Consider the following 11,681-nt stretch of genomic DNA (forward strand, 5'->3'; position numbering starts at 1 on the left):
CGGTTGCCTGGAAACCGGAGCGGTCACGGAAACTGTTGAGTGGAGACGAGCAAGCAGTGGAGTCTACCCGCTGCAGAGGAGGAGCAGGAGTGCAAAAGTGAGGCGGGGGCGACCCTGCACCACCTCAGCGGTATCCTCTGCCTGTTCTTGGGGTGCCTCTCGTCATCCGTATCGTATTCTCCCCCACCCTCAGGTATCCTAGCAACACAGATCTGAGCCTGTTGCTTCCTTGGGATCTGTAAACACTCCCCTCTCCTCTGCTGATCCTCTCCTTCTAGCTTTTTTTTTTCTTTTTTGAGTGCAAACTTATCAAATATCTTGTTTTCAGGTGGGTCCCGGGGTGATGTTTGGGGCGAGGGGGATCCGGGCTGAAAAGAGAGGAGACAGCATTGGGGGAGAGAGAGATCACCTGCTCAGCCTCCACAAAACTGCACCATTTTGTAAAGGTATTTATGAAGCTCTTACTGTGTACCAGGCACTGTACTAAGCAAGGGGTGTAGATAAAAGCTCATCGGGTTGGACACGGTCCATGTCTCACATGGGGCTGACAGTTTGCATCCTCGAGTGCTTGGCATCATTATTATGACGTAACAGGCAGGTCACAGCAGATAAATGGCGGAGCCAGAATTGGAACCCAAGTCCTTGTGATTCCCAGGCCCATGCCCTCTCCACTAGGCCCCACTGCTTCTCACCATTAACTGTCTTGGAGCGGGGAGCCTCCATAAACTGAACCTTGGTCTTTTATCACCCTTGTCTTGACTCTTAGGAGCAACATAAGACAATTGGTCTCCGTTGCCCTCTGTTTCCTCAACTCGAACGATTATTATTGTTTTTTTCTGTAGCTTTTTCAACATATGGAGACTGGGCGATGCCCCACCCGGGAGCTTATGTCCGTGTAGTAATAGTAATTATATTTGAAGTGCTTACTGTATGCAGAATGTTGTATGACACACTGAGAGAGAGTTAGCCAGTGAGAATTAAGCATGGACCCAGTCCCTCAAAAGGCTCACAAATCTGCGTCTTTCAATAGCATGAAGTGCCTAATGTAGAAATAATAGCCGGAGTCCAGGATTTAGATCAGAACAAACAGGCCAGTCGATACACGTGACACCAAAACACAGAGTTAGTCATAATTCAGCAAAAATAAAGTATATAGAGGAGACTCCTTAAATACACTTCGATGGTAATGTTTTTTTTATGCTCAGTTGAAAACAGGTGGTATCGGATCCGAAGGGTGAGTTAAGAGCACTAGGTTTAGAATTAATCTTCTAAACTTAATTTCATGCTTTCTGACACCTAGAATTAACCTTAGATAACTGTTCGACATGTTGATCATTATTTGATTGGACTGGCCAGGCTGATGGTCTTTTTTTTTTTTCTTCCACAGTCCATCACTGATTCCTACGAGGACTTTATGTTTCATTTGCAGTATTATGGCCACTTCAGAGGTAAAACATAATTCCCGTGGGGTTGGGAGTGGGGTGAGAGTATCAGAGTGCTTAAGAGGAACAGACCTAAGTGTGAAGATGATGCAGAAAGGAGGGTGAATACGGTGGGGAAATGAGTTCTTTGTTAGGGAAGGCGTCTTGGTCTAACCAGACAGATGCATGTTGTCAGAAATATTTTTCTCCAATTCCCAACCAGTGAAATCGCACGTGCGATGAGAGAGTGGACTGTATCTAATCAATATCATCTCATTGACTCACAGTATGTTCAAGTGGAGGCCTCATCTGACACACAGATTGGATGACTTCCACTCGCAGGAACCGAAATGGAATCGAGCCTCATCTCCTGATTCCCTGGTGTTCCATCCGCTGCCAGAGCCATTTCCTCCCTAGGTCTTCTAATAGGAATTGCTTCAGTGCTTTCATCCGTCCCTTCCCTCTAGGCTGCCAAATAAACACTCTGAAAGTGTGGGATCAAAATTGCGGCGGTCTATTCCAGTGTTATTTCCATAAGAGTCTCAAGTAACGGACATCCCGTTAACAATATATTTGTTCGCAGAGCACAGTGATCGTTTGCCAGACTACTAAGCACCAATGTGTTTGGAAAAGTTGCCCTCAAATCCTTTCGGAAAGGGACAGTTACCCCAAGAGAAGTGATTTGGTCCAGCAAGAGGAGGAGAAGAAGAAGCTAGTATGTGAGTAACCGACAAGTGCAAGCAAACATCTCCAAGCCCTTGAGATCGGATTTAGAGTGGAGGTGGAGGGAACCAGGGGAAGAGAGGCAGGGAATTCTCCATATTGCCTCGGCCTCTCCTCTTACCAATTCTTTGCGGCACAAGCTCGTTGACCAGTCGCTAAGCACAGAGACTGCCGGGTCTCCCCCTGTTCTTTCCCCGAGGCTGTAGGGCAGAAGGATAAACCAATTGGAAAATAGTATAGTCAGGTGCAGCCTATCTCTTTCAGAACACTGAGGTTATCCGTCGACCGATCGAAGGTATTTATGGAGCATTTACTGTGTGCAGAGCGTTGAACTAAGCACTTGGGAGGGTACTTTACAATAGAATTGGTCGACACCCCCCCGCACCCATAAGGAGCTTACAATCCAGAGGGACAGACGCCAATATAAATGACTAAATTGCAGATATGTACGTAAGTGCTGTGGGGCGAATATGTTGAGCTTAAAAGCTACAGATCTTAGTGCACAGGTGTCCCAGATGGGAGAGGGAGTTAGGGAAAAGGGGGCTTAATCGGGGGAGGCCTCTTGGAGAAGATGTGATTTTATTAAGGCTTTGAAAGTGGGAGAGTGGCGGTCTGACATATATGGAGGAGAGAGTTCCGGGCCGGAGGGAGGATGTAGATAAAGGGTTGGTGGTGAGAGAGACGAGATCGTGGCACAGTGAGCAAACTAGCTCTAGAGTGAAGCGTGCAGCCTGAGTAATAATAATAATAATAATGTTGGTATTTGTTAAGCGTTTTCTATGTGCCCGAGCACTGGGATAGATACAGCGTAATCAGGTTGTCCCACATGAGGCTCACAGTCTTAATCCCCATTTTACAGATGAGGTCACTGAGGCACCGAGAAGTTAAGTGACTTGCCCAAAGTCACACAGCTGACAGGTGGCGGAGCCGGGATTAGAACCCACGACTTCTAACTCCTAAGCCTGGGCTCTGTCCACTGAGCCACGCTGCTTCTCATCGGCTACTTGCTGCTACGTTGGGTTGTAGTAAGCGATCAGTGAGGTTAGATAGGAGGGGACAAGCTGAGTGCTTTAAAACCGATTTAAAGGAGTTTTCGTAATCTGCCCCGATGCTTAGGGGAATCTTTCTCCTCTGGAAGCAGTGTTGCCCGGTGAACAGAGCACAGGCCTGTTCTAATTCCGGCTCTGCTACTTGTCGGCTGTGTGACCTTGGGCAACTTAGCTTCTCTGGGCCACAATTTTCTCATCTGTCAAATGGAGATTAAGACTGGGAGCCCCATGTGGGACGTGGACTGTGTCCATCCTGATTAGCTTGTCTTTACCTCAGCGCTTAGTACAGTTCCTGGCAAATGGTAAGCTCTTAACAAATACCATTTTTAAAAAATGGACTCGAAAAGAGAGGTTCCTGAAGACTGCCCCTTCTAAGAACAGTTTGACTTGTAATATTTCATGTTGACTGTGTGGGTGGTTGAATTTTAACTTGCTTTGTTGTTGTTTTTTTTATATCCTTATTGCTCCTTGAGTCTGACCTTCGCTTAGATTATGATCCCTTATGGGACAAGAATGACTTCTTGATTGATTTTCCTGGATTTAGTCAGTGCTTAGAATAGTGCTAAAGTAAGCACTTTAATCAAAGGTAGTAATAATAAGCAGTGTGGCTTAGCGGAAAGAGCACGGGCTTGGGAGTCAGAGGTCGTGGGTTCAAATCTGGACTCTGCCGCTTGTCAGCTGTGTGACTTCGGGCAAGTCACTTCACCTCTTGGTGCCTCAGTTACCTCATCTGTAAAATGGGGATTAAGACTGTGAACCCTACGTGGGACAACCTGATTACCTTGTATCTACCCCCAGCACTTAAAAATACTATAATTATTAATAATAATAACAATAATGATAAAACTTAAAAACTAATCCCTCTGTCTCCTTGAGATCACTTGGAAACAAAAGTCTTCACAACTTTTTAAAAATTTACTCTGCTTTCTTGGGAAAACAAGTGTCAAAGGCAAATGAGGAATCCAGGTGAGGAGGTCACAGGAGGTCTGTGCCTTGCACAGATTGTGAGATATAGGCGGGATGGCAACTGTTCAATCCGATTCCATCTACCACAGCGGTTAGTATAGTGCTTGACACATAGTTTGTGCTTAACAAATATTACAGTTATTAAATTTACTTGCCACCTACCTGGTCCACGTAGCAGGGGGATCGTTAATACTAATGAGTATAGAAGAGCATCCAAGTTTCCCGTAACCCAATTCTTTGTTTAAGGCAAATCCTGGGACCAAGATGATAGGTATGTTTATGCAGTGTATTGGCCAAGAGAGGTCTTTCCCGTATGTATCGATCTGCAGCTTGCCCTATTAAAAACAGGCCCTATTTTGATGCTTCAGAGTTTTCATTTGGGACACAAGCTGTAATTTAGGACTCAGTGGTTTTTCAAGTGCTTAATTTTTATCAATTATTTACAAAGAATTATCTAGGATACTAAATTAGCATTTTCATCCTCAGTTTATATGGAAATTCTGAGGCACAGGGAGATTTATGTGCCCAAAATAGCAAGTTATCATTAGCCTTCATGTGCCTCCGTGTCTTTTGCCAGCTCTTTCTCCGTCTTCCACTCCAGAACTGTGGCTGCTCCTCAAGGTTCAGTTTGGGGCTCCCTTCTCTACTCAACCTATATTCCCTCCCTTGGGGAGCTCATCTGCTCTTACTGCTTCAACTTCCACCTCTCTGTGAAGATTCCCAAATCCACCTCCCCGACCCCGACTCCTCTCCTCTGCATTCTCGCATTTCCTCCTGTCTTCCCGGCATCTTACTTGGATGTCTCGCCAATACCGCCAACTCAAAATATCCTCAACCGAACTCCTAGTATTCCCTCCCAAACCCTCTCCTCCCTTCGACTTTCCCGTCGCCGTTGAAAGCACCGCCATCCTGCCTGGCTCACGAGTCTGTGACCTCGGCATTAATCTCGACTCATCTCTCTCTTTGAACTCGCGTAATTCAGTCAAGCCCCCAAATCCTGTCATCATTATCCTCACAACCTTCTCAGACTCCTGCCCCTCCTCTCTACCCAATTTGCCACCACCCTAGTCCAAGTCAAATCCCGCCTCGCCTACTGTGTCGGCCCCCTCGCTGACCTCCCTGCCTTCAGCCTCTCCCTTATCCAGAACCTACTTCATTCTACGGCCCGTTCTTCTTCTTCTTCCGTCTCCTCCCTCCTCAAAAACAACCAGTGGTTGTCCACGCCTCTCTTTAGCCAGCAGAAGCTCCTGACCATTGGCTTTAAAGCGCTCAACCTGCTCTCTCCTCCCACAGCGCCCCAGCTCCCATTCTTCAGTCCTCTCAAGCCAACCTGCTCCCACGCCTCATTCCTGTCTCTTCCACCATCAGTCGCTTGCTCACGACCCCCCTCCGGCCCATAACTCCATCCCCCTTCACATCCAGTCATATTGTTGTTCTCCCCCCCTTCAAAGTGCTTCTAAAGAAAGGACGACACCTTCAGGAGGCCTTCCCTGATTAACCTCTCATCTTCCCGCCCTATATTCCCCCACCAAATGCCACTTCGGTACTCCCATTCACCTACACCCTTTGGGTACCTGCCCCTTTCCGCTCCCCACAGCACTTCCGATCTTACCTTTCTACTCCATGATTTCACCTATCAAAGTAGTACAGTGTTTAAGTCAACAAGGCTTCACTAGGAGCAGCGAGGCCTATTCATTCACTTATTCAGTCGTATTTATTGAGCGCTTACTGTGTGCAGAGCACTGTACTAAATGCTTGGGAAAGTAGAGTGCAGCAAGAAAGACAATCCCTGCCCACAACGGACTTGCAGTCTAAGTAAGCAGCGTGGCTCAGTGGAAAGAGCCTGGGCTTCGGAGTCAGAGGTCATGAGTTCGACTCCCGGCTCTGCCACTTAATAATGTTGGTATTTGTTAAGCGCTTACTATGTGCGGAGCACTGTTCCAAGTGATGGGGTAGACACAGGGGAATCAGGCTGTCCCACGTGGGGCTCACAGTCTTAATCCCCATTTTACAGATGAGGTAACTGAGGCACAGAGAAGTTAAATGACTTGCCCACAGTCACACAGCTGACAAGTGGCAGATTTGGGATTCGAACCCATGACCTCTGACTCCAAAGCCCGTGCTCTTTCCACTGAGCCATGCTGCTTCTCACACTTGTCAGCTGTGTGACTGTGGGCCAGTCACTTCACTTCTCTGTGCCTCAGTTACCTCATCTGTAAAATAGGGATTAACTGGGAGCCTCACGTGGGACAACCTGATGACCCTGTATCTCCCCCAGAGCTTAGAATAGTGCTCTGCACATAGTAAGCGCTTAACAAATACCAACATTATTATCATTATTTAGAGTAGCTTTTACCAGGTGTCGCAGGAGCATTTCGCTCTCTGTCTTTCCCTTTAACAGGTACCTTTATGCTGGACGCAAAACTTTTGAAGAGCAATCAGCTACTTTATGACAGCACGGGCCAGGGGACCCCTCAGCTGAGGGAACCCCGAGAGCTCTTTGCCTTTCCTGCTCTGAATGAATCGCTGCGGGCCCCACGGTGGCCAATAGAATGCGAAGTCATCAAGGAAAGAATCCATCACATTGGTACTGTGACTTCAGTTATTTTTGCCGACGTTACTATTTTACAGTATACTGGGAAATGGTTTAGAAGTGTGCACATTTTTTTTTAATCTATAGAAGCCCTATCCTCATGGGGCTGCCGTTATAATTAAGTAATTAGCTAAAGCAATAGGGGCATGTTAACCTCACCAGCTCTTTAGGGCCCAGGTGGTTTCATTTCAAGTCCCTGCAATTTTCATCTCTTGAAGCAAGGACCTTAGCATCTCTTGAAACCTGTAATTGCAGAAATGTTTAATAGAAAAAGAACATTTAACAGAAAAAAAAAGTAAACTTTAGAGGCCTGCGGTAGGTGAACAAGATAGGTTTTTTTTAAGGATTTAGTTCTCCAAAGATGGTGATCAGGAGAGTCTTATTTAGTAATAGTAATAATAGCATTTATTGAAGCAACAGAGTGATAGAAATAAACGTGTCCACAATTGAATAAATAGCTATTCATAAGTACCGAGAATGGGTAGAAGTAAATACCTAACTTTTTATCAGTTCTGGGAACTTGTGCTACCAGAATGTTTTCACGGTTGATAATTTTTTTATCAGTTTGGATTACATGTGCTTCAGAAATGTTTTCTCAATTGATCCTCCTGTTGTGCTTTTCTTGGGTGTCTTTTTTTCAGAGTGGATTCCACCTCTACCTGAGTATTTCTATCAACCGACAGGACAGGAGAAGGTGCCACAGATTGTAGGAGAGGAGAAAGGAACTGTTGTATATCATATAGATTCAGGTATTCTCATTTTGCTGGTCAGGGAACAATCATAAGAAAGTTAATAAATATATTTTCAATAGTCAAACTATGGCAAAACCAACAGTGGAAATGTAAAGAAAACCTCTCCTCTAGTCTAATCTGAGGGAAAGCTTAACTATGTCTGGAAGAAGAGAGATACAATTCTAACAGCAGGTGCTCTCCTGAAATATTAATATAATGTGTATGTGTGCATATATATATATATATATATATATATACTTGTATGTATGTGTATATGTATAGATATGCATACCTACTTTCAAGAAAATTCCAACCTAGGATGAGACATAAAACATATTTTTCTGTGATTTAAGTCACACTGCTGCCTACTGATCCAGGGACAAGAAGATAAAAACAAAAAACCAGGAAAAACTAAAATCTTAAAATAACCACCCAAGGCAAGGAGCGAGAACAGAGGTAAAAACAGAAAGTTCTCCTTAGAGGCTGTAAATTATCCATATGAAAATATTTAAATAACTAAATTTTTTCCAATAGGGAAAGGAAATATAAAGTTCTCAAGGTTTCAAAGTCAAACCCCAAACAAACTAGTAAACAAAACGACCACATCTGCACAGAGTGGATGCAGTTTTAAGAAAGAATTGACTAGAATTTTCCTAAACAAAATTCCGCTCGGGGCTGAATTCTACCCAGATCAAACATTGGTTCCTTCATTCAGTTGTATTTATTGAGCGCTTACTGTGGGCAGAGCACTGTACTGAGCGCTTGGGAGAGTACAATACAACAATAAACAGGCGCATTCCCTGCCCACAACGAGCTTACAGTCTAGAGGGGGAGACAGACATAAATAAATAAATAAATGACAGATATGGACATAAGTGCTGAGGGGCTGGGTGTGGGGGATGAATAACGGGAGCAGGTCAGGGTGACGCAGAAGGGAGTGGAAGATGAGGGAAGGAGGAGTCAGGGAAGACCTAACATTATGCTCTGGCATTATATCAGGAATTGTCCTGATATAAAACATTTGGTGGCATTGATCCCACTTTTGCATTTTCTCACCAAACGATGGCATTCAGCGTTCTGCCCACAATCCAAGTAGGCTGGCCAAAGGCAGCAGCTGTCTATCAGCAGACCCCTCAACAATCAGGAAAGAAGAACAAAGATGGTTTCTCCCAGTCTGTGCCCCTGTGGGAATTCAGCTGGCGGGAACAAGAGAACGCAAATGGCGCTGGGCAAGCTGCTCTCAATATAATCAATTCCTTTTTGTGGGTTCTTGGGCCTGAAGTTTCAAGGACCAGATTTGTCTATTATTCTCTAAGGGAGGAGACTCCGTCATCTGGCTAATCAGTCAGGCGCCATTAATGGAAGTCGCCTTGTGCAGACATGGTGTCTGCACACGAGGTGCCTTAAAAATGATTCTCAACACGTTCGTTGTGAAGGAAAAGTAGAGACTCGCATCTGATGGGACATGAAATGATAACTGATGAATGTAGGAGAAATCATCAAGGCTCTCTGGCAAAATAGATGGTTTGGGGAAGATCATGGGTGCTGCTGTTATTTTCATTCCTTGCTAGCAAATTTTTTCCACCCCATTAGTATATAAAGAAATGCTATCGAGCCTTTGAGCTTCCAAGTGTTCTATTGCACTAAACGGCTTCCCGCACTACATTTCTCCAGAGCCAAACTGAGAGGTTTAATTTTTTTTTTCCACATTCTTAGCACTAAAAATACAACCCCCTCCCAAACCTGTAGATAAGCAAATACACGTCCAGATTTTCTGGGATCTGCCGGGGCCGGAGTCACTTCAATTTCACCCCTTCCCTTCTTCTAACAAATAACTCTCCTACCAGAAGAGAGAGTAGAGTCCAGCACTGGAAGATCAAATACTTGTTTGAAAGATGATCAAAGATCTGCTCCCTCTCACAAGTATCGGCTACAAGAGAGTGGGGAGACTAGAAAGGCCAAACTCTTTAAGGCAGAAGAAGCAAGAAGGACTTTGCATTAGTTTTTTACCTTCCCGCACCATCCTTAGGTGCAGAAGTGTCTCTGCCCCATTTCTTCCATCTCCTTCTCCTTTCCCCTTCCTGCCTGTCTTTGTGGGTCTGCGTCCTGTTGCTTCCTCAAGCTGAGCCTCCCCTTCTCTCCACCCTGACTGCTGCAAATGTTTTGTTTTGTTTTTTAAATATATTCTGAAATTAAAAAATAAAGAGAGGAAAGGTAGAGAGAAGGGCAGCTAATGATGTGAGTCACTGAGCTAGGAAACAGATTCAGAGTGATGTGGTGAAAGATGAACAAAAGAATGAATTATTTTGCCATCTGAAGCACCAAATTTTAGAGGGTTCTTAAGTTTGGAATAATGCAGTACGGTGCATTTAGCCCAAGACAATAATTATGACAACGAGGGGCTGATTTGCCTAGCGGTAAGAGCACGGGTCTGTGAATCAGAAGATTCAGCCTCTTGCCCCAGCTCTATCACTGACCTACTGGGTGACCTTGCTCTCGTCACTTTGACCTCCCTCACAGTCTGAACAGAAGGGAGAACGATATCCCCATTTTACACTTGAGGGAACCGAGGAGTTAAGTGACTTACCCAAGGTCACACAGCAAGTAAGAACCCAGGTCCAGTTTCCTCACCCGTGAAATGGGGATGGTAGATTTGTGAACCCTGTGCGGGTCATGAATGGCATCCAATCCGATAACCATGGGTTTATCCCGGGCACAAAGCAGGCTCTCTATAGATGCCATAATTAGGAGACCACAAGACCAGGAATCGAGGACCTGGGTTCTATACCCAGCTCTGCCTCTGATCTGCTGTGCGACCCAACAGAGTTCTCTCCGCATCCTAATCTGTAAAATGGGCAACGAATACATGGTCTCCTTACCTCTTAGACTGTGAGCCCCATTTGGGGCAAGGACTGTGTCCAATCTGATTTCTTACCCCAACGCTTAATACAGTACTTGACGCCCAGCAAGCACCTAAAAAAATGCCAGTACTATCATTACTGTTATTATTTTTGCAGATAATAATATCGTCACAGTGCTGAGTAGGATCCATTCCAACCGGGTCTTTAACGAGCAGGGTTTTATTTCAGCAGCAGCAGCAGCCAATGGTGCCCATTTCACCAGCTCCAGAGTGGGAGGCAGACGAGGAATCGTCAGGCCATCGGCCGTTGATTTGAAAGGGCCCGAGGACAATACTTTGCTGTTCGAATCAAGGTTCGAGAGCGGGAATCTTCAAAAAGCTGTCAGAGTGTAAGTAGGAAAGAAACCCGAAGAGTTGTCCAAAAGGGAGAGAGACTAGATTGACCGCTGAATTCTTTTACAGGAGAGGGCCGGGAGAGCTGTAATCAATCTATAGTATTTCTTGAGCGCTTACTGGGTGCAGAGCACTGTTCTAAGTGCTCGGGAGCGAACAAGCATGGCACAGTGGCAAGAGCCCGGGCTTGGGAGTCAGGGGTCGTGGGTTCTAATCCCGGCTTCGCCACTTGTCAGCTGTGTGACTTTGGGCCAGTCACTTCACTTCTCTGTGCCGCAGTCACCTCGTCTGGAAAATGGGGATTAAGACCGTGAGGCCCAAAGTGGGACAACCTGATCACCTTGTATCTACCTACCCCAGCGCTTAGAACAGTGCTCGGCACATAGCGCATAACAAATAACGTCATCGTCATCATCATAGTTGATAGATACTTCCCCTGCCTACCAGGAGCTTTAAAGGGAGGGGGAGCGCAGCGGTCCACCCTCCAGAGAAAGTCTGGAGGCACTAGGTTTTTGTTTTTATTTTGGTTTTGTTGGTTAAGCACTTACTATGTGTTAAAGACTGTTCTAAGTGCTGGGGAAGATAAAATTAGATCGGACGACAGTCCCTGTCCCACAGGGGGCTCACAGTCTAAGCAGGAGGGAGAACAGGTAGCCCCATTTTACACATGAGGGAACCGAGGCCCAAAGAAGTTAAGTGACTTGGCCAAGGTCACACCGCAAGCAATTGGCACAGAACCCGGGTCCCAGGCTTGTGTTCTCTTGTTTAGACCATGCTGCTTCTCTAGCTACCTTCAAGAGAACTAGGTAGGCAATGAATTAAGTAGATCGTTTTGGTTGATGTTTTACCGGGTCATGAGGAGAAAGTGCTTTGGGAAAGCAGAGTAACCTAGTGGAAAGAGCAAAGGCCTGGGAGTTAGAAGACCTGGGTTCTAATCCCGGCTCT

At 45.5% G+C, this 11,681-nt stretch overlaps 1 protein-coding gene across 5 annotated transcripts in view; it reads left to right on the forward strand.

The window, feature by feature from the left end:
* The window catches only part of AGBL2 (AGBL carboxypeptidase 2), a 38,137-nt gene continuing 26,456 nt past the window's right edge, over positions 1 to 11,681 (forward strand). The window contains exons 1-7 of one of the 5 annotated variants that reach the window (XM_007666561.3): positions 1 to 193; positions 329 to 446; positions 1,388 to 1,448; positions 2,005 to 2,140; positions 6,561 to 6,746; positions 7,394 to 7,501; positions 10,573 to 10,732. In XM_007666561.3, the coding sequence (XP_007664751.2) occupies positions 1,434 to 1,448; positions 2,005 to 2,140; positions 6,561 to 6,746; positions 7,394 to 7,501; positions 10,573 to 10,732 (605 nt within the window). In that variant the 5' untranslated portion in view covers positions 1 to 193; positions 329 to 446; positions 1,388 to 1,433. Of the gene's footprint in view, positions 194 to 328; positions 447 to 682; positions 890 to 913; positions 1,235 to 1,387; positions 1,449 to 2,004; positions 2,141 to 6,560; positions 6,747 to 7,393; positions 7,502 to 10,572; positions 10,733 to 11,681 lie in introns of those variants that run through there. The other 4 variants (XM_039911411.1, XM_029059150.2, XM_029059151.2 and 1 more) reach the window with 4 other exon arrangements.

This window comes from Ornithorhynchus anatinus, chromosome 3 (genome assembly GCF_004115215.2).
Source record: "Ornithorhynchus anatinus isolate Pmale09 chromosome 3, mOrnAna1.pri.v4, whole genome shotgun sequence".
Taxonomy (NCBI): domain Eukaryota; kingdom Metazoa; phylum Chordata; class Mammalia; order Monotremata; family Ornithorhynchidae; genus Ornithorhynchus; species Ornithorhynchus anatinus.